The sequence below is a fragment of the Oncorhynchus gorbuscha genome, linkage group LG16 (genome assembly GCF_021184085.1).
Source record: "Oncorhynchus gorbuscha isolate QuinsamMale2020 ecotype Even-year linkage group LG16, OgorEven_v1.0, whole genome shotgun sequence".
Lineage (NCBI taxonomy): Eukaryota > Metazoa > Chordata > Actinopteri > Salmoniformes > Salmonidae > Oncorhynchus > Oncorhynchus gorbuscha.
The window spans coordinates 24,740,373-24,763,670 of record NC_060188.1 but is presented as its reverse complement, the minus strand read 5'-3'; the positions used below and the strand labels follow the sequence as shown (position 1 = coordinate 24,763,670).

General features: G+C 44.0%; 1 protein-coding gene across 1 annotated transcript in view; it reads right to left on the bottom strand.

Annotated features, from left to right (window-relative positions):
• Nucleotides 1-1,129: 1,129 nt before the first annotated feature.
• The window catches only part of LOC124000844 (contactin-associated protein 1-like), a 39,495-nt gene continuing 17,326 nt past the window's right edge, over nt 1,130-23,298 (bottom strand). Inside the window, exons 6-24 of the mRNA XM_046307507.1 lie at nt 22,616-22,800; nt 22,069-22,218; nt 21,541-21,802; nt 21,188-21,337; nt 20,550-20,724; nt 13,537-13,643; nt 13,219-13,341; nt 12,382-12,585; nt 12,079-12,235; nt 11,851-11,978; nt 11,581-11,754; nt 11,003-11,221; nt 10,536-10,775; nt 10,124-10,363; nt 8,944-9,071; nt 8,625-8,718; nt 7,117-7,347; nt 6,935-6,979; nt 1,130-4,968 (exon numbers count right to left, since the gene is read on the bottom strand). Coding sequence (XP_046163463.1) covers nt 4,766-4,968; nt 6,935-6,979; nt 7,117-7,347; nt 8,625-8,718; nt 8,944-9,071; nt 10,124-10,363; nt 10,536-10,775; nt 11,003-11,221; nt 11,581-11,754; nt 11,851-11,978; nt 12,079-12,235; nt 12,382-12,585; nt 13,219-13,341; nt 13,537-13,643; nt 20,550-20,724; nt 21,188-21,337; nt 21,541-21,802; nt 22,069-22,218; nt 22,616-22,800 — 3,215 coding nt within the window. The 3' untranslated portion in view covers nt 1,130-4,765. The remainder of the gene's footprint in view (nt 4,969-6,934; nt 6,980-7,116; nt 7,348-8,624; nt 8,719-8,943; nt 9,072-10,123; nt 10,364-10,535; nt 10,776-11,002; nt 11,222-11,580; nt 11,755-11,850; nt 11,979-12,078; nt 12,236-12,381; nt 12,586-13,218; nt 13,342-13,536; nt 13,644-20,549; nt 20,725-21,187; nt 21,338-21,540; nt 21,803-22,068; nt 22,219-22,615; nt 22,801-23,298) is intronic.

Sequence of the window (23,298 nt, the reverse complement as noted above, 5' to 3'; positions counted from 1 at the left end):
TTCTTGTCCACATCCCGGTTCAACACTAATCCTCAACCCTAACCCTAGCTTCTTGTCCACATCCCGGTTCAACACTAATCCTCAACCCTAACCCTAGCTTCTTGTCCACATCCCGTTCAACACTAATCCTCAACCCTAACCCTAGCTTCTTGTCCACATCCCGGTTCAACACTAATCCTCAACCCTAACCCTAGTTTCTTGTCCACATCCCGGTTCAACACTAATCCTCAACCCTAACCCTAGCTTCTTGTCCACATCCCGGTTCAACACTAATCCTCAACCCTAACCCTAGCTTCTTGTCCACATCCCGGTTCAACACTAATCCTCCACCCTAACCCTAGCTTCTTGTCCACATCCCGGTTCAACACTAATCCTCAACCCTAACCCTAGCTTCTTGTCCACATCCCGGTTCAACACTAATCCTCAACCCTAACCCTAGCTTCTTGTCCACATCCCGGTTCAACACTAATCCTCAACCCTAACCCTAGTTTCTTGTCCTCATCCCGGTTCAACACTAATCCTCAACCCTAACCCTAGTTTCTTGTCCACATCCCGGTTCAACACTAATCCCCAACCCTAACCCTAGCTTCTTGTCCACATCCCGGTTCAACACTAATCCTCAACCCTAACCCTAGCTTCTTGTCCACATCCCGGTTCAACACTAATCCTCAACCCTAACCCTAGCTTCTTGTCCACATCCCGGGTTCAACACTAATCCTCAACCCTAACCCTAGCTTCTTGTCCACATCCCGGTTCAACACTAATCCTCAACCCTAACCCTAGCTTCTTGTCCACATCCCGGTTCAACACTAATCCTCAACCCTAACCCTAGCTTCTTGTCCACATCCCGGTTCAACACTAATCCTCAACCCTAACCCTAGCTTCTTGTCCACATCCTTGGTTCAACACTCCTGCCTCAACCACAACCTTAACCCTAGCTATTATATCCTACTTTACTCTTTGAATACCATGAGGTACTGGAGCTTGGCTTCAGGTAGCACCAACTTACTTTACCCACTGGTTTCAACTTAGGTGTTCCAATTCTTCCCATACCAACATGGATTTATTAGGACTGTACACGAGACAGACACATTGTGCCTTTGTCAACAGGTAAAGGGAAACTACACCATTTTCATTTCCTTCAGGATTCTTTATTGAAGTGTCAGTTTGGTTTTGCTTTGATTAACATAGTAATGGTCATTTACAGTGAACTTATTACAAAACAAAACCACATAACAGAAAGGGAGAAAAAAAAAACTCCACGATTTCAATGTGGTCACAAACGCAAAGTCCTGCAGTCGATCACCTTCAGCAGGGTTTTAAGAAACCTGAGACATCCGGTTTTCAGGGATACAGTATCTTCAACCTAGCTTCTTTTCCCCTGTAAGCCAAATGTGGGGCTTTTACACCTGCTACATTAGGTCATACAGTCACTAACTGGTGCTTCCTCTTGCAAGATTTTATAGGGTAGCGACCCACAGAGGGGTCACTCCCCTGCCTGCTCCTCCCTCTATCCTTGCCCTAGCTCTGTCTGTAGGCCACTCCTCCACTGTAGGGAACAACACTAGTCTGTCATATGATGACACCATGCATTTAGGATGGACAGAATCCTTGTCTCCTTCACCCTTGTGCTCACTCCCTCAACCCCTTATTAAATTTGAGTCTCCTTTACACAGAGAACCTTAGCTGCTCACCCTGGCGGCCACCCTATAGGGATGGCCAAGTTTATCCGCAACTAAGTTGATATTCCACTATTTAAAAAAAAAACATAAATGGTTATTTGGTTGTCGCCGTAGGAGAACCCTTTGAAGAACCCTTTTTGGTTACAGGAAAGGGTTCTCATATGGGGACAGCTGAAGAACCCTTTTTTTCTAAGAGTGGAAGGTAGGGAACTTGCTATAGACTGCCAATCAGCTCAGATCTAAGAGCTGAGGCTGTCATACAGTGTAGTCAAGTTTGTGGTCATACACACATCCTTAAAAATACTGATATTTTGACCTGATGAAGATGTTCTGGCTTTACCTGATTACCAAGAGCTGTAGAGCAACATCCGGGTAGGGAGGAGCCTGCCTGGACAGCACCCAATCACTATCTGCTCACTTTTCTGCTATTGGTGGACGACAACAAGTGAGTTGGCTCATTCACATCATCAGTGCAGAGACTATCCTCATCATCAGTAGGGAGGGTTAGGTGACAAACAGAACTGTGAACACACAAACCAGCACGTCTACTCTACATTCAATCACACACACTCCAGGGACCACGCATGGATGGACTAGCCAGTGATGCTCGGCAGGATGCACATGTACTGTAGTCCACTTCAAATAAACGCATCGCAGCGTAGACATTTACATAATATATCAATAAGTCGACTGTTTCCCTAAAAGGCTTCAAAGCACATTTGATCCAGGTTGTTGACTGGTCTACTATGAGCTCTGTAAGAGGTCCATCTCTGTACAAAAACACGTCCTTCCTATTGCTCCAGAGGTGGAACATGTTACTACTCTAATTGCCCAATGCTAACATTAATACTATTTCAAATGGTACATTCTGACAAATATGGCTTAACAGGCTAAAAACCAAAGATGTTGAAATATGTTCTGTGATGTTTTCTACTGAAACATTGGGAGGGTACTGTATTATCCACATCCTGAACATGTGAGAAAGCTATGCTGAATAGTTTTCAGTGTAATGAGTGTACATATCATACAGAGCACACACAGAGAGGAGCAGAGCAGGTCTTGCTGCAGAGCCTGTCCACATTACAGGGTCATGATTAGGATTTTACATTCACACCTCTCAGCCTCCACTCATTTTCAACGGTTTCATACAAACCATAGGAATGAAGAAAAAAAGTCGATAAACACCTTATTCATATATTCACGTAATACACATTATGTCTAGGATCCTAACTGCTGCAAGTTGCTGCGAACGGAACAGACACAAAAAATACCTTGAGGTGACCTGCGCTGGAAGCGGCTGATTTTATTGCATTTCATTGCAAGGTGCGATCATCATGCTCTATATATTTTTGCTCTATATATTTTCAAAATGCTCTTATGTTTTCTCTCTTTTTTCCTATGATGTATTACTGCTTGAGCTACAAAGGGCGCTGGGTGATGATGTCAGAGACCTAAGCTTTGGCTACCACGCCACACATTACATGGGTCCAAGGACGTTTCACCTACTGGGAACATCATCCCTGACCGTAACCTCACCCACCGTCTAACCTGAAATCGTGACTTTCCAGACAGGGAAATATCATTGGACCTAAAGGAAGAGAAGCACCATAAGAAGCACCTAACGTCACTTCAACGTCTATTCCACGTTGGTTCAACGTAATTTCATTGAAATAATGTGGAAACAACGTTGATTCAGCCAGTGCCCAGTGGGTAAGAAGCAACAGCGGCGGGGGGGGGGGCGGCGCAGCACAGCACTGTCCTACAGAGCAGTCAGATGCAAAAATAGTCTAGTGTGGTGAGAAGAAGTACAAGACTGGCATTGACATTGTTGTGGTCCTCTACACAATAGAGGCTGCTGTTGGTAGGTGCCCCTCCACGCCGGGGCCTCTGAATCTGAAATAGCACCCAGATTTCAGCCGCATGTTCACTCGCTACTGGAAGTAGAAAACGAAGCGTGGAATGAGGATTACTAGCAATAAGGTTGTCCTGTCCCTGGTACAACATCTCCTTTCCCTTTTCTGCAGTGCACCAACGGCCAGTCTCACACCAACACGAATAGCACTACCGCTGGGAAACGTCAAACTGCCGCGGCTACCCAGCCATTTCACATGTTACTCTGAGGATTCTGAACAAGAATATTGGCGATCGTCTTATATTCCGAGCCAAATGTCACATCTATTCAGTATGTTTTGTTGATCGTACATGACTGCTTCATTGATTGGTTTGGGAATCGGGTTAGGAATCGCAGAGCTGTAATTGGCCAAGCTGCTATCTCATGAAACTAACCATTAATACATGTTCCTCTTTTGTATAGGTATGCAATTTCATAGGCTGCAATACAACAAATATATGTTTATATGCCTTCCATTATTCTTTAGATATGTCATGTCAAAGCTTTTAGCTCCATGCTTTTTATAGCTTCTTCAATTGGTGTTAAGCAGGACAGGCTGTTTGCAGATGCCAGATTGTGCGTGTTGTTGTTGTTGCTGCGGTTGTTGTTGCTGCACCGTTGCAGCATCTCTCTGTGGTGGATCCTGGCTCACTAGTCAAAGGATGGGGCGAGTGGGATAGTTTGGATGGCTTTATCGAAACGGCTGCAAGAGTGGATGGTCGGAAAGAGTTACACAGTAGATGGCATTGATCTATCAAGTGATCTCAATGACAGACCTGCAAACCAGAAGAGGCTGCTGAATACGTGTTACTGCGTGTGAAATCTAATTCCCAAAGTCTCAAATCCTCAATGAACTCATGGGGTTATTTCTGATCTCATTTTGCTCTGTCGAGGCACTTCAGTTGGTCAACCCTTCAATACAGTGTGAGCTTGGTCGGTCGTCACTCACGCAATCCGGACTTGATTTGATCTCCGAAGCCTGCAAAACTATGAACACATTAGAAAAACAACACTACGTCGAGCACCAGGCTTAAGATAACACTTACCTGGGGAAAGGAAAACAAAAACCGAAAAGTAAATCAAAAAGTTAAAGGAATTATAAAACATAAACAGGTATTGTGGTTGTTGTAAGCCCCAAAAGCGTTCAATCCCTCCCACCCCCTCCTCCCTCCCACCGTTCCGCAGCCTGAGGCTAGTCACTCCGAAAGTCTTCCTCTATCGCTGGATATCGCTTCTTCTCCAGGGTCCCTGTTAGGGGCCTGGAGCTGCTGCCTCCAGGAGACTCCAGGAAGTTCTTGGGCTCGTTGGTGTGGTAGCTGCCCTTGTACCGGTACAGATAAATGTAGATGCTGTACAGACCTATGAACAGCAATATCACGGCCGCGGCGACGACAACTAGAGGGAGAAACACACACAGTCAAGGTGTGGTTAAAACAACAGTGTGTATCAAACAGCTGAAAAACCATTGTTCCTCACAGTAGGGTTCTATGACTCATGTTGGAATTGCCACTGTGAAAAGATGTACCTGTATCTCAGTGGATGATACAAATATCCCTTTCAATCAATACCATTGTGACTCAGTTGGTTCTCTGCCAAACTCACTTAACTTCCCTTTAGAGACAAGCGGTATCCTTTCTTATACCGCCACATATTGTTATGAGGGAACCATCCATCTCAAATGATGTCCAATAACTGGAGGAGGTCGGCAAGGGGACAGCAGGACCGGCCCAGACATCAGAAATCAAACTCACATGTTCTGCGTTACCATAACAACCCTGTACGGATGTATCCAGTACATTAATCTGAAGCATATATCTGTGATGAATAGTGGAGGGAGGGGCAGCTCTAAATATAGTTGATCCGGGTGAGGATCTCAGACAGGGATAGAGTGCAGACTACAGACACTCTGAGCTGCTGTCCAATCCCATTTTCTTCGCCTCTCATGTTCAACAGATAAAATAAAATATCCTTCTTTACATTCCAGCATTTGTTCTGGTACATGTCACATTTTTAGCTTTTAGTGTGAGGACGTAAAGCCTATTCTGGAATCTGATGGTCTCCGATTTTAGGATTAGGAGATTTTATGAAAATGAGAATTTCAACTACTGCTGATCTATGTCACTAGGGGAGAGAGAGAGGTAGCAAGAGGAAGAGAGAGAGAGAGAGAGAGAGAGAGAGAGAGAGAGAGAGAGAGAGAGAGAGAGAGAGAGAGAGAGAGAGAGAGAGAGAGTAGCAAGAGGAAGAGAGAGAGATAGGTAGCAAGAGGAAGAGAGAGAGAGAGAGAGGTAGCAAGAGAGAGAGAGAGGTAGCAAGAGGAAGAGAGAGAGAGGTAGCAAGAGGAAGAGAGAGGGAGAGAGAGGTAGCAAGAGGAAGAGAGAGAGAGGTAGCAAGAGGAAGAGAGAGGGAGAGAGAGGTAGCAAGAGGAAGAGAGAGAGAGGTAGAGAGAGAGAGAGAGAGAGAGAGAGTAGCAAGAGAGAGAGAGAGAGAGAGAGAGAGAGAGAGAGAGAGAGAGAGAGAGAGAGAGAGAGAGAGAGAGAGAGAGAGAGAGAGAGAGAGCAAGAGAGAGAGAGAGAGAGAGAGAGAGAGAGAGAGAGAGAGAGAGAGAGAGAGAGAGAGAGAGAGAGAGAGAGAGAGAGAGAGAGAGAGAGAGAGAGAGAGAGAGAGAGGAAGAGAGAGAGAGAGAGAGAGAGAGAGAGAGAGAGAGAGAGAGAGAGAGAGAGAGAGAGAGAGAGAAAGAGAGAGAGAGAGGGAGAGGTAGCAAGAGGAAGAGAGAAAGAGAGAGAGAGGGAGGTAGCAAGAGGAAGAGAGAGGGAGAGAGAGGTAGCAAGAGGAAGAGAGAGAGAGAGGTAGCAAGAGGAAGAGAGAGAGAGAGAGGTAGCAAGAGGAAGAGAGAGAGAGAGGTAGCAAGAGGAAGAGAGAGAGAGAGAGAGAGAGGGAGGTAGCAAGTGGAAGAGAGAGAGAGAGAGGTAGCAAGAGGAAGAGAGAGAGAGAGAGAGAGAGAGAGAGAGAGAGAGAGAGAGAGAGAGAGAGAGAGAGAGAGAGAGAGAGGGAGGTAGCAAGAGGAAGAGAGAGAGAGAGAGAGAGAGAGGTAGCAAGAGAGAGAGAGAGAGAGGTAGCAAGAGGAAGAGAGAGAGAGAGAGAGAGAGAGAGAGAGAGAGAGGGGGGGTAGCAAGAGGAAGAGAGAGGGACAGGGAGAGAGTGAGAGGAGGCTTAATCTGAATCTTGAGGTAAACTAAGGTCAGGACTCACAGATGGCAGACGACAGATGAACACTTACATTAATAGATTTCACAAAAATCATCAAAGTATAGTTTCATGAGAAATTAGACATTATTGTGAATCGTAAGCAGTAAAAACGTACCTGTCAACCAAAACAGGCCTAGGTCATCGTGGATATATATGTATTCTGAAATTTAAAAAATACATCAATTATGTTATTATGGGGCATTTATATACTATCATCACTAGGTCATAATTGCTGATGGGATATGTAGTCCCATGTAAAGTAGATCTACTGATGGCTTCTGGGATATGTCGTCTCACCTATAGAAGTGAACCAGTGGTCCGCCTCCCAGGGGACATATCCATGGACAGGAGGGAAGGCCCCACAGTTAGATTCGGAGACGAAGCCCTGCACGGTGACCGGCGGTTCCGTCTCGTTCGGCCGGAATAGGGTCTTAAGAGGGGCGTAGATGTTGTACCTCACCCCAGATATACAGCCCACCAGACCAGGACTGTTATGCCTCTGGATCTCATAGTCAATATCACCCACCTCTGAGGGGGTTAGAGAGAGGGACAGAGGAGTTACAATGTGCACATCCACCTCATTCCCAAACTTACAGTGGGACAACTGATACCTTACTTCCACAGTTTATTTGGATAGTCCATCTGCTCCACAGACTATCAGTGACATTTCAACTATCTACTAACCCTAGTTCTAACCCTAATCCTAATCCTAACCCTAAACGTAACCCTAAACGTAACCCTAATCCTAACCTTAACTCTTACCCTAACCATTATTCTAACCCTAACCGTAACCATAACCTCAGCAAGCAGTTGCTTATCAACAGATAGTTTGTTGATAGTATGACCATCTGCAGAGCACCTACAGATGGACTCTCCGGAATATCCAAATAAAGTGTGACCAAATCAATTCTCAATAGGAAAGCAGAAATGTTTCAGATGGGGTTTAAAGTTTATCCAGAACTCAGAACTCAGATTGGAAGGCGTGGGCTTACTTGAGAAATCTTGTTGTAATAAATATATAAGACAAATGCTTCATTCACAAAACCAATTTACACAGAGAGGAAAGTTTTTCTGGAACATGCTTATTCCTGACATTGTCTGGAAAAATGCATGGTTAAGGCCTTACAAATATTGTATACTAAACAAAGTTAAGGAAGTGCACTTCAACATTTTACATGAGATATATCCATGTAATTCTATGATATCCAAATTTGTGGCTATTGATGATATCTGCGTTTTCTGTGAAAAAGGTGAGAATCTGTCTCACTTGTTCTTTGAATGTAAATTTGTGTCAGAATTATGGGAAAACCTTGCAAAGTACTTATTTACCATTATGAACACTGCCTATAATTTTAACATAAAATATATAATATGTTACTATTGCAATGATAACAAAACCACTGAAATGATTGTTAATTATTTTATTCTTGTTGCCAAATACTTTATACACAAACAAAAATTATATACCAAAATTACAAATTTTTCTGATTTAATTTCATTATCTTATTAAAACACTAACCCTAGTGAATAACAACAAGAATAACATATTCATGAATCATTATAATAAGATACAGTATTTTCAGAGTGAATATAATTGCACTTAAATTGTTAATTTTTTGTATTTTATTTGTATTTATATGTTTTGTATGTTTGAGCATTGTTAATACCTGTGTTTGGTTTGCTAGACATGTTGGATGTAGCAATGTAAGTTGACTTTTGTATTATGAATAAAATACATTTATAATAAAAAAGAATAATAATAAAATAAAATAAATGTTTCAGCAGGGGGTGAAGTGTAATCTTACCCATCACTCTCCCCAGGAAGATGTTCTTGGGTGAGTCAAACCTGCCGTCCTCCACTAGGGTGATCTTCTCCACTATCGGCTCCATGTAGTCCACCTAGGAGTTACACACGTCAACACAAACACATTGATATTCACGCACAACCATAAACCTGTCAACACGAACAAATAAATCAAAGACTGAAAATACACAAATGCACACAACTCACAAACCAAGTAAAGTGGTACCAGACCATCCTGGTTTGTGATTGACTGTTAAACGGTGGTGAAGGAGGTAGGTAGTGTTAACAGGTGTATACATTGGGGAGGAGTGTCAGCGTACCTGTGTCCTGATGGTCCTGTTGTGTCTGGTTATGTTGACGTAGTGGGGGTATCCATCTGCCAGGTTCCTGAAGGACAACTGGTACTTGTGGGTAATCAACCCCAACCTATACCTCATGTCTAAGGTTCCTGTGGAGGGACGGTGCAACAATACACTCCACAGTTCATAATGAAGGGCATTAAAACATTATATTTCCATTAACTATTGCGAGAAGTATGGCTTGTGGCTGCTTCGCGTATTGTCGTCTCTACCTTCTTGCCCTTTGTGGTGTTGTCTGTGCCCAGTAATGTTTGTACCATGTTTTGTGCTGCTACAATGTTGTGCTGCTGCCATGTTGTGTTGCTTTCATGTTGTTGTCATGTTGTGTTGCTACCATGCTGTGTTGTCATGTGTTGCTGCCATGTTGTTGTCATGTTGTGTTGCTACCATGCTGTGTTGTCATGTGTTGCTGCCATGTTGTTGTCATGTTGTGTTGCTACCATGCTGTGTTGTCATGTGTTGCTGCCATGTTGTTGTCATGTTGTGTTGCTACCATGCTGTGTTGTCATGTGTTGCTGCCATGTTGTTGTCATGTTGTGTTGCTACCATGCTGTGTTGTCATGTGTTGCTGCCTTGCTATGTTGTTGTCTTAGGTCTCTCTTTATGTAGTGGTGTGGTGTCTCTTGTCGTGATGTGTGTTTTGTCCTATACATATATATATATTAAATCCCAGCCCCCGTCCCCGCAGGAGGCCTTTTGCCTTTTGGTAGGCCATCATTGTAAAAACGAATTTGTTCTTAACTGACTTGCCTAGTTAATGAAAAAAAGTATAAAACATATTGTAAAGTACAATGATATATTTTTGTCCAAGTCCTATCTTGCTTCGTGTTTCCACTCAAATAAATTGGATGACTGAAGAACATACCACAGGAGGTTGGTGGCACCTTAATTGGGGAGGACAGGCTCGTGGTAATGGCTGGAGCGGAATCAGTGGAATGCCATTCCATTTGCAACCTTCCAGTCATCATTATGAGCCGTCCTCCCCTCAGCAGCCTCCTGTGGAACATACAGTAATCCAACTTCAATCAGTGACAGTAAAATCTTCATTCAAAAGCCAGTTCAATTCGAACACTCTTTGCCTTGAATCTTAACCATAATAACCCATAATGTTAAAGCGCTCCTCCCTGCCGAGCGTTCCTACCATCTTTCTTCAGGATGACAGCCATGTAGTCCTGGACGAAAGAGCTGATGTAGAGCAGTACAGCCGGCGTCTGGAAGGTACTGAAGCTGAACTCTATCTCATCACTGGTGTCGTTGTAGCCCAGGCTGAAGTTGTGATAGTGGGGGTCCAGCCAGTTAGCCCACCACTCCTCATTGGTCGTAGGCTTCTTTCTGATGTTGTAGCGCAACCACGAGCCTATCTCAAAGTAGGCCCCAATGTCTAAGGGGGTACAAACAGGATCAAGGTGAGCTAAATGCCCATATTTGGTTATCGCCAACACTGTCAAAATAAATCAAGGTTTTTGTTACTGTAACCCAGTGTGCTTAAGGCCGTCGTAGTGATTCTGGGGCTCCATGAAAAACCGAGGTAACCCAACCTGTGTGGAGCTCACCTTTGTGGCAGTAGAATCCGTCGAAGGCAGTGTTGCCGCAGTCACAGGTGTAGGCGGCGTAGCCCTCGATACACTGGGCGGCGTTTCGACACGGTATGGTCGCGTTCAGACACTGGCCCGTACAGTTCCGCCGTATACCCTGTTCCTCATTCGCTTTGCCTTCCAAGTCAAGGGTTACCCCGTTCATTCGTAACCCTCGGAGGCAGCCCAGGAATGGCCACAGCGTGCGATTGGCTGCGCCTGGATATATTGGGACACCGTCGGTTAATCATCACATTGTAAAGTTGAGCATTTTGGATTAAGAAGAATAAATATGTGTTCGTTATAAGAAAAGAAAAAAACATCTGTTTCCTGCTGTAGTGCTGTTTAAACTCATAGGAATGGACGACATCAACCAATGGGAGAAGTCCAAAATCCTTGTCGACCACCACCCCGCCCTCCCCAGCCCCAGCGGCCAGGTGACGTACCCACGAGGAGAGGGTGGGTGAACTCCATGGTGACAAAGGTCTGGCCAGGGAAGCGTCTCACAGCCCATGGCTGATAGTCCACCTTGATCCTGGCCAACTTCACGTTGAGCTCTGCCTGGACAAAGTGCCACTCGTTGTCGTTTAGAGGCACCGGCGAGCGTAGCGTCACGTTGAGGATGCCGTCTCCCACCATGAATATGAAGACCAGGTTCTGGGTGGCTGGGAGAAGAAGAGACAAAACAGAATGAGGGATGAAATATATTATAGAAATAAATACCGGAAAATATTGATAATATAATTTCTAAACCTTTTCATTCATCAAGTTTCACAGCAACAAAACCTTTTGAAAATTGTAATTCGGAAATTATGTTTCCTTCCTTGGTCCTATGTGGCTTAATCGATAGAGCATGGCACTTACCATGCCAAAGGTTGTGGGTTTGATTCCTGCTGGGGCCACCCGTATGTACATTTTATACACGCATGACTGTAAGTCACGTTGGAGAAAATCGTATTTTAAATAGTGTATATTATATGAGTAATTTCATGTGATTCACACTAGATAATCTGTGGTAATTTACTGTTGAGCTCAATGCGTATGAAGTTACGGAGCCAGTCGTCTGAGTTCTCCAAGAAGACTCCGTGGGGGCGGTAGGTTTTAAAGTGGAAGGAGATGTCGACGGTGCTGCCTGGCCTGAAGGTGGGGAACTCGATGTAGGTGGGCTTGGTGAACGATATGGTATTCCAGATGCTCCCTGTGAGTACAAAGAGGCCATGAGATCCAAACCAGAACCCTGATAAACAATCATTTGACTAATTATATACCGCAGAATGGTTTAACTACAACTCACTGTCGCCATGGCAACGTAGGGGCCCGAGGCTGATGTGGGCCTTTGACCCCGTCCTGTTGGTGTCCCCCACCACCACCTTCCTCACTGGGAGGTGGTCCTTCCACATCAGATAGCCCTTGTCTGAGTACCTGCACAATAGGTTCCATTTGTTCAGTAATGTATATCAATCTATGGAAACACCTTTCTAAAAGTTCTAGAATATATTATTTCAAATCCTTTCTCTCTCACCATTGGCGGTAGTCAGCGTCACAGTTACAGTGAAACCTGGCATCAGTGCAGGTCTGGTTGATAGCACAGCCACACTTCCCACTCTCAGGGAAAGCCCCGCCCCAGTACTCGTGACTCTCGTTATTTCGACCAATCCAGAAACTGTACGGTCTCCCATCTGAATGACAGGACAATAGAGCAATGGAATATGATTATTATGATTTCATCATTGAAATGTTCTATGATATATATATACAAGTAGGTACAGATTCAGGTGCTTTCAATAGTTACCACTGCCCATAGGCCCTAACCAGTCCTACTCACTGGGCGTGTTGAGGATGCGTGACTTATAGCAGGAGTAGTCGATCCACTGTTCACAGTACATGGAGGTGTTGGCCAGTGCTGTGACATCGTCCCAGGAGGCATTCCAGTAGTTGACATCTCCTATGTAAGGACGGTCCACCGTGCTACCGGTCACCTTGATACCGTCGATACGGTCATGCATCACTATCGTCCATGCCTTGTCGGCTTTGTCAAGAGACAAGGAAGGGGTTGACATTAAAGGGTAAAAATGTATGATTGTGTAAGTGAGAAAGAGAGAGAACTAGCGAAAGACAAAGTGAGAGAAAGCACATCTACTACTGAGGAATCTGTTTTTGTGCCATGCTGTGTCCAGAGAACTGATATTATCACAGACAGCTCTAACGCAGTAGACCCTGACTAATCTAAGGGATTTACATGGAACCTACAGTAATAGATTTTGGTTAATTGGATAGGATTGTATGGAGAATAATCTGTCCCCACAACCAATTACTGATCTGGCCCCAAACTGGTTCTCCATTGTCCTTGTTGGAGTTCATTATTCCATGATCAACATCCAACAGATGTGTCCCTGCTGTCTCCTCTGCTGCTGCTGTTGCCTTGTCATTCCTCATGGAACACACAGTCAACATTCACCTCAACCTGAACACAGTTTAATATCAGGGTCTCTGCCTCAACATGTTCAATAACAGTCCATTTCTGAAAGGTACTGTAAGCACTGACTCCCGTTATGTTCGATATGCACCATGGAATCATATGTTGGTCAGATGGTATAATATAATTGTATACTAGTACATGTTATGAATGCATAAAAATGCATTTGACAAGCCAGTTACTCACATTTCATCGTGCAGTACACCTCGAATGGTTTCAAGGGTCCGCTCAGGTCTGGGTCTATGGTATAATTCCCTGACCAGGATTTGCCAGTAAGTCTGTAGGCCTCACACGACTCTTTGTAGACCGCTGTTGGGGAAGAGAGAAGCAGAAGTCGTATCTTAACTTACACCAGCAAGGTTTTAATGATGACATGGGTCTGTCTCACACTACCGCAGGATATAGGCCTCAACAAACTGGTTGTTACACTGGCGAGGTTACGACAACATGCTGTCTGTCATTAGTACTCGCAAACAACATTAGGCTCTCTCAGGAAATACTCACACATATGGCACACCTCCCCTTTGTAGCCTGTGTTCTCGCACAGACATATGAAGTCATCCCAGGACTGGATGCATCTGCCCTCGTGCTCACAGGGGTTTGGAGTACATCTAGAGAGCACACCATGCAGGAGTGTGGGTAAAAGTCAAATGGGACATGTACAGTGCATTCGGAAAGTATTCAGACCCCTTGACTTTTTCCACATTTTGTTACGTTACAGCCTTTTCTAAAATGGATCACATTATTGTTATCCCTCAACAATCTACACACAATACCCCATAATGACAACGCGAGAAAAAAAATGTTGACATTTTTGCAAATTTCTTACAAATACAAAACAGAAATACCTTATTTACATAAATATTCAGACCATTTGCTATAAATCTCAAAATTAAGCTCTGGTGCTTCCTGTTTCCATTGATCATCCTTAAGATGTTTCTACAACTTGATTGGAGTCCACCTGTGGTAAATTCAATTGATTGGAAATTATTTGGAAAGGCACACACCTGTCTATATAAGCTGACAGCTGAGAGTGCATGTCAGAGCAAAAACCAAGCCGTAAGGTTAAAGTTATTGTGCGTAGAGCTCCGAGACAGGATTGTGTCGAAGCACAGATCTGGGGAAGGGTACCAAAACATTTCTGCAGCTTTGATGGTTCTCAAGAACACAGTGTCCGCCATAATGCTTAAATGGAAGAAGTTTGGAACCACCAAGACTCTTCCTAGAGCTGGCCGCCCGGCCAAACTGAGCAATTGGGGGAGAAGGGCCTTGGCCAGGGAGATGACCATTCCCATTCCAACATGACAGAGCTTGAGAGGATCTGCAGAGAAGAATGGGAGTAACTCCCCAAATTCAGGTGTGTCAAGTTTGTAGCGTCATACCCAAGAAGACTAGATGCTGTAATCGCTGCCAAAGGTGCTTCAACAAAGTTGGGTCTGAATACTTATGTGAATGTGATAATTAATTAATTTGTTTGCTAATTATTCCAAAAACCTGTTTTTGCTTTGCATTATGGGGTATTGTGTGTAGATTGATGAGGAGAAAAAAATATTTAATACATTTTTTGAATAAGTCTGTGATATAACAAAATGTGGAAAAAGTCAAGGGTGTGAATACTTTCTGAATGCTCTGTACACTAAGTACACAAAACATCTATTTCCATGACACAGACTGACCAGGTGAATCCATGTGAAAGCTATGATCCCTTATTGATGTCACCTGTTAAATCCACTTCAATCAGTGTAGATGAAGGGGAGGAGACAGGTTATCAAAGGATTTTTACGTCTTGAGACAATTGAGAGACATGGATTACGTGTGTGTGCCATTCAGAGGTTGAATGGGAAAGACACAATATTGAAGTGCCTTTGAACAGGGTAGTAGGTGCCAGGCGCACCAGTTTGTATCAAGAACTGAAAAGCTGTTGGGTTTTTCAGTTTCCCGTGTGTATAAAGAATGGTCCACCACCCAAAGGACATCCAGCCAACTTGACACAACTCTGGGAAGCCTTGGAGTCAAAATGGGCCAGCATCCCTGTGGAACACTTTCCACACCTTGTAGAGTTGAGGCTGTTTTGAGGGGGAAGGGTGCGGGGGATGTAACTCAATATTAGGAAGGGGTTCCTAATGTTTGGTATACTCAGTGTATTTTGTTCGTTATATGGTAACAAGAAAACATTATTTGGGTGGTGAAAGAGTATGAAAGGACATGAGAGGATGAGGTCACTCAATATCTTTCTCTCTCACTTTTCTGTAGGACGAGGGGCAGGTTTTATTTACTGTATGAGGGAAGATTTAAGGGCTGTGGTCGGCTCTGATTGGGGTGGGCGTTGTCTGCAGCCCCTCGGCCCTTAGTGTCAACTGATAAATTACTGTACAGGTCTTTCATATCATTTACACATACTGGTCGCAATATTGATTCTCGGGATCACTAAGGGTGTTTTCACACATAGTTTTGATCTATAGTTTGAATCAGAAGTTTGATTATTTGTCACATTGCATTTTCCCCCGGTTGATTTCACATTGATTTCACATTGATTTCACATTGATTTCACATTGGGGAAAAAATGCTCACGTTAAACCCATCTATGATTATCATGAAGCGTCACTTGTGTGCCCCAATGTTCGTATTACTTCCAACAACATTGACGGAGGAAACAGCGCAATAGCTGATCTAACTGTGTTGTGAACAGCCTTTATTCAGTCGCCTATAGCCCCATCTTATTCAGTCGCCTTTAGCCCCATCTTCCCTAATCTGCATCGGATGCACTCATAAATGCATTGCTACTGACAGAATGTTTCAGAGATACTGTATCAAGTTATGATGCTGTGTGCATTTCATCAAATGCTCACAGTCAAACAACCAATAATACTGCATAACTCCTAAATTGAACTCTGGTGTGTTCACCAACTCAGTTCGGATAGTTTGGACTTGATACTCTATCCGCACTAGGGAGAACAATAAACAATGCACCATGGTTCGCTCAGAAACGGTGGTCTCGGGAACGATTACATTTGTACCATGGTGCAGTTCTTACAGGTGAGAATGCAGTACAGACCAAACAGGGTCGGGCAGTATTATTGGTTATTATAGTATATTGGACGAGTATTATTGGACTGCGAGAATTTGATGAAACGCACACAGCATCATAACTTGAGATATTTGAAACATTCTGTGAATACCAGTGCATTTATGAGCGCATTCGATGCAGATTAGGGGAGACTGGGACTATAACGGGGATATACAGTAGGATACTGAACATAGGCCATTCGATGCAGATTAGGGGAGACTGGGACTATAACGGGGATATACAGTAGGATACTGAACATAGGCCATTCGATGCAGATTAGGGGAGACTGGGACTATAACGGGGATATACAGTAGGATACTGAACATAGGCCATTCAATGCAGATTAGGGGAGACTGGGACTATAACGGGGATATACAGTAGGATACTGAACATAGGCCATTCAATGCAGATTAGGGGAGACTGGGTCTATAACGGGGATATACAGTAGGATACTGAACATAGGCCATTCACGTTGTAGTTAGAGCGGCTATTGCGCTGTTTCCTGTTGTTGGAAGACCAAAGCGAAAAATAACACAAGTGATGCTTGATGATAATCATAGATGCATTTTTGTCCAATAAATAAATGGCTTACATGGACACGTGGTTTTGGTTAGGAATTTGAGTTTGTTTGATATTTGTCAATGTGAAACCAACCAAACCAAATGAAAAAAAAATACAATGTAACAAATAATTGAACTATAGATCAAAAACTGTGTGTGAAAACACTCGGAAACACCAGGAAACCAGGAAGACTCTGAACCACCAAGGTTGACTGTGCCACAGACATAGTCATGCTGATACCCTCGTGAAACACCAATAAACAGACATAGTCATGCTGATACATGTGAAACACCAAGGTTTGTGCCACAGACATAGTCATGCTGATACCCTCTTGAAACACCAAGGTTGACTGTGCCACAGACATAGTCATGCTGATACCCTCGTGAAACACCAAGGTTGACTGTGCCACAGACATAGTCATGCTGATATGAAACACCAAGGTTGACTGTGCCACAACATAGTCATGCTGAACAAATGAAACACCAAGGTTGACTGTGCCACAGACATAGTCATGCTGATACCCTTGTGAAACACCAAGGTTGACTGTGCCACAGACATAGTCATGCTGATACCCTCGTGAACCACCAAGGTTGACTGTGCCACAGACATAGTCATGCTGATACCCTCGTGAACCACCAAGGTTGACTGTGCCACAGACATAGTCATGCTGATACCCTCGTGAAACAGAGCAGGCATCGAGAAAGTGTCATACATCATAAAGCAGATAAATATGTAACATACTGATGTAAGCATGTGACACCAATACAAACTAGTACACAATGGTTTCGAACACAATGGTCTTTGCACATGATTTTGGAGAGAAACTAGCGCTCGCCCCAAATCTTTTTCATATAAAAGGAGGGGAGAAATGGAGGAGGAGAAAGGAGTCATTGTAGAAAACGGTGGACTGAAGTTTAGTGTTACATGTGATGGTCTTACATTGACATTTTTCTCAAATGTTGATCTCGCAAACGTGTTGCAGTGAGAGAGGTTACACGTGGCGTGTCCGTCAAAATACTTTATACGTAACATGGATCCTACTCTTGATGTAAATAATCCTCCCTGTCCAGACAGGTGCATTCAACTGAGAATAGCCCCTGTCATCAACCGGATCTCCTGGAGGTGTCTGAGTGTTATATGTCCCACGTCTGCCATGGGGGATGAGATGAGAGGCCTTCTCAGAATGATTCATCCCTATAGCAATGAGCCTTGACTCCTATAGCAATGAGCCTTGACTCCTATAGCAATGAGCCTTGACTCTGTCTGTCACATTGGTCCATCAGCAATCAGGATGGAACATTCCAACACTATCTCTATACTCCAATGATATTACAAGGCTGAGTATAGCATTTAGAATTCATCCAATCAGTTTACCCATGGATTCATCATGGATACTATATGTAACCTTTGCCCTTGTGCTACTATTGTCTAGCCCAGGCCTGGGCAACGGCCAGCCCACGACCTGATTCAATACGGCCCGCAGAATCATGCTCAGATAACGTAAAGAATTTGCGATAGTGAAGTTTTGAAAAACGTATTTGTTATTCAAATTAAAAGCCCAATGAATACTCACCTTTTGTGTAATGATTTAACTCCTACCGCTTGTGGGACATTTATTTTGAAGGCACGTATAAATAACAACTGCAAGAGGACAGACGGTGACTGACGGGCTGACACACATGTCACAGTTACAAATAGTAGCTTGCTAGAAATTGTGAAAAAATGAGTTTTTCAAAGATTTCAAAGAAAAGGAAAGTAGACAATGAATGTAGGGTGTTCCAGCAAGAGTGGACATCGACATATTTCTTTATTGGGGTATCAGGGAAAGCTGTGCGATTAGTGTGCAAAGAGAGCATCGCTGTCTTGAAAGACTACAACTTGTCCCGACGAAGCATGCAGAGAAATATAGGAATACGTCTTCTGAGCAGAGGGCAGGTGCATTTTGCTTTCTCCGTTGCAAAAGCAGCAAGGACTTGTCACAAATTGCGAGAGCTAGCTATGAACTGTCCTACAAAATTGCTAAACATAGCAAGCCATTTGCTGAGGGTGAATTCATTAAAGAATGTTTAATTGACTCTGCAGCAATACTTTGCCCCGACAATAAAGAGCTGCTTGAAAAGGTTTCCCTGTCAAGACGAACAGTGACACGGCGTGTTGAGGACATGGCAGAGAATAAGGAACAACAGTTGAAAGACAAGGTAAAGGATTTCACCTATTTCTCCTCGGCCTTGGACGAGAGCAGTGATGCACGTGACACGACGCTGTTGGTGATATTCTTACCAGGAATAAGCCCAGACCTTGAAATGACAGACGAGCTCGCTTCAGCACAGTCAACGAAGAGCACAACCACAAGGAAAGGTTTATTGGAGGTGGTCAATAAGTGTGTGGCAAAGCTGGGACTGCGTTTTGAAAAGTTATCCAGTGTGACCACGGATGAGTGACCAAACATGACAGGACAAAACATTTGGCCTTTTCAAAAGGATACAAGATCAAGGAGCTGAGCTGATCCCAGATCAGACAATGACTGCATTATTCATCTGGAAGTGCTCTGTAAATGTTTATGAAAATAAGCCATGTTGTGGATACAGTCACTAAAGTGGTAAACTTCATAAGAGCAACATCTTTAAACCACACTGTTGGCAGAGACAGAGTTGGGTCTTGCAGATCTCCCTTACCACACAAACATGAGATGGCTGAGTTTGGGGAAGGTGTTGAAAAGGGTGTGGGACCTGAAGTCAGAGATGGATGAAGAATAATTGGCTGATTTTGCCTTCACCGTGGACATCCTGGCCCTCGTGAATGAAATGAATTCCAAACTACAAGGGAAGGGCCTTTTTGCACATCAGATGTACAGCCTTGTCAGAGCCTTCTAGGGAGAATTATTCCTCCTGACCCACCCAGTATAAGCCAACAATCTCACCCACCTTCTAGTCTGTTCCCTATCAGATGACCAGCGGGAGAAGTATACTTCGCTGCTGTGTGCTTTGAACAGTGAGTTTTCTTGTCGTTTTGAGGATTTCATAGTGTTGGAAAATGACATGCTGTTGGTTTCCTCTCCTTTCACCTTCAATGTGGACAACGCTCCCACTGACCTGCAACTTATCCATCTTCAGTCTGATGCAGTGATTGGAGAACTACTCAAAACAATGTCACCGACGAGGTTCTAATGCATCTCTTGATGAACAAAACTTTCCAAAGATTAGGAGTCATGCTCAGAAGATGTTTGTAGCGTTTGGGTCAACCTATGTATGTGAACAGACATTTTCAGTGATGAATTATAACAAGGCACTCTCTTACTGATTCTCATCTCTTACTGATTCCCACCTCTCAGCAATCCTGCGCATAGCCACAGAAACTATACCCGACTTCACTGCTCGAGTCAACGCCCATCAGAGACTTCACTCCTCACACTGATTGAGCAGTTTAAATGTAATGTTGAGCTCTCTCTCTGTCTTGTGTTCTGGTGCATACTCTTTAACAAGAGTTCTGTCCGTGGTGCTGAATGCACAGTCTACTTTTCCCTCCGTGTAGTTCATTGTCTGTTTAATAAAGAAAATACCTACCAAAAGGAGAACATGGACGTGGGTTATTTCTGAGCATAAAATAAGTAGCGTATCTGGATGTGATTTACAGTAGATATACCTGTCAACACAGTCATACACATTATGTATAATCCTGTATTATGGTTCTGGCTCGCGATGGCAAAAAATATATTCTAATGTGGCCCTCCATGGAAAATAATTGCCCAGGCCTGTCCTAGTATGTTGCAAACAAACCATTTCACCATAGTATCTTAGTCTGTGCCCCTCCCCCTCTGCCAACCTCCTCCTCCGTATATATGTCTCTGATGACCCCTCCTTCTGCTCTGTCTGTCACTGATGCCCCCTACCTGTCAGTGATACCACAGGTGCCCAACAACAGTTCAGCGTAGCGTCCCCAGCGTCGCTGCAGGATGATGTCGATGTCCACCGGCTCGTTGTCGATAAAGATCTGCTGCATGCAGCCGTGGAAGTGGTTCAGCTTGGTCTCACACTTCCTGATCGTGTTGTTAGTCTTCGGACACCCTGAGGACCAAAGCACAGAGGGAGGTGTGAAGATATGTTCCTATTGGGTTGTCATTTTGATAGTGAGAACATCAAAATGGTGGCTAGCGGTTAAGAGCGTTGGGCCAGTAACGGAATTGTCACTGGTTGAAATCTCCAAGCTGACTAGGTGATAAATCTGCCGATGTGCCCTTGAGCAAGGCACTTAACCCTAATTGCTCCTGTAAGTCGCTCTGGATAAGAGTGTCTGCTAAAATGACAAAAAAGTCAAAAAATAAATAAATAATTATAAAACAAATAAAGTAGATGAACAGTGTTCTGGTATATAAGAGCAAAAGTAGTGCACTATAAAGGGAATTGGGTGCCATTTGGGACGTACCCCAGGTCTGGTCAACAGCTCACTTCCAGTGGTTGCTTTTGTAATGTATGTTGATGTTGGGAACAGTAAAGTGAAGAGCCAGAACAGGTGTGGTGAACAGCTCACCTCCAAAGAAGTAGCGGTCCCCTGTGCGGACAGTGAAGGGGTTGGTGATTTTCAGCGGAGAGCCCTCCTCCTCATCTATGGTGATGGACAGTAGGTTGTCCCTGGCTGCTACGTCTACCGTGTGCCAGAAACCGTCATTCAAACGGTAACCTGAAGAGGAGAACAAACAGAAACAACATTAGAACAGCTTTAGATGTAATGAATGAGCAATCAGTATGAATGCAACATAATCCATTTGACAAAGCTGCATCTTCTACCGTCTCAACAAACGTTCTGCACATTATTTCGAATTTGTAGAAGAGTAAGAATTTATTAACGAGGCAGGGTGAGTTCAGTTCCACATTTTGGCTCACCTGCTGCGAACTGTAGTTTCTTCTTGCCTGGCTGAAAGAGTGTGACATTGACCTGTCCCTCACTCAGGCCCAGCTCCAAGGCTCCCAGGTCGTCAGCGAAGCGTGTAAACATCAGCAGGCCTGTGTAGTCCCAGGAACGGAACTTAAACTTGACAAACATCCGAGGCTTCCTGAAGAACCCAGGCACCTGCAGGTAGTTGTTGGGCCCGGCGAAGGTCATGGGCTTCCATAGGATGTCACGGCACGCGTAGTGCATCTTTTTCTGAGAGAAAAGAATCATTGCATTGCATTACATCACTGTAGGTCACAGGTAAATTGTGTGTGTGTGTGTGTGTGTGTGTGTGTGTGTGTGTGTGTGTGTGTGTGTGTGTGTGTGTGTGTGTGTGTGTGTGTGTGTGTGTGTGTGTGTGTGTGTGTGTGTGTGTGTGTGTGTGTGTGTGTGTGTGTGTGTGTGTGTGTGTGTGTGTGTGTGTGTGTGTAGGTAAACGAGTACGTGATGCAGAGGTGAAGTCTGATGAGAAGCTACACCTGCCGAGGGATGCGTATCTCAGGCTCCTGGTCCTGGGCCATGTTGATGACGTTGATCCCGTTGATGAAGACGTTCTCCAGGCAGCCACGGAAGTTAGGAACCTCTGGGAGGTGGGGCACATTGGGCTCAATCACTCCGCCGACATACATCTAGGAGAGTACCAGCAGAGGAATAAATTAGATAAATGTACCTATATGATCAATGGAATATTATACTCAAAGGCACACATGTATTTGCTGGTTGTTTTAAAAAAAACTTTAATTAACTAGACAGGTCAGTTAAGAACAAATTCTTATTTTCAATGACGGCCTAGGAACAGATCATGTGTATATCAACAAAGTACAACCTGAATGACGAACAGGCGCCAGGTAAATAGTAGGCTGATCTCTGTCTATGACCATTGACCCCTTCTATGACCACTTCCTTCCTGTCCTTATGGACCACTGTCACAAGCCTGACTCCAAACTCTCCAGGCCCACTACCTTCTAATGTTCAGCAACAGAAAAAATGTCCAGACACACCTTAGTGTCTAGTTCTACGACCAACCTGCGTGTCCAGGTCTATGTAGGTGAAATCTCCTTTGCTAATGGCCGTCTCAGTGTGAGCGTCCACTGTGAAGTTGACCTGTCGACCGTAGCGCTTGATGGTGACATAATGCCAGTGCTGGTCATCTAGTATGTTGCCAACGGTCATTGTGGTCCGACCGTCCACCTGGTTGACCGTACTGCTTCCTTTAATAGGAGAACGGACATGAATGACGTAAGAATTTGATGGGAGGATGGGAGTACTGCTATGTGAAACTCATTCAATAATCAAGTTCGCTATAGTTCGCTATAGTTCAAGCTATAGCTATACTGTAGGCTGTTTAGCAGATGCTTTCATCCAAAGCGACTTAGAGTTCGACTTACACGACTTACAGCGTGTATACATTTTTCTATAAATGTTTCCTTTAGAGAAGGTGGAGCTGAAGTAATGGCTATACCAACCTGAGTTCTCCTCACAGATACAGAAGCCTAATGTCTGCTTCAGCAGTAATGGAGGATTGACAGGGATATTCAAGCCCTGTTTTTCATCCAGTAAAGAGAACTAGATCTAATCTAGGAAACTGAACCCTTAAGTCATATCCCAGCCTATCAGATTGTATAATCACCCCACAACACGAATATTTATGTTCCATTAAGCATTTCATCTTGTGTTTATGACAATGAGCAGATTGAATTTCCTTTGAC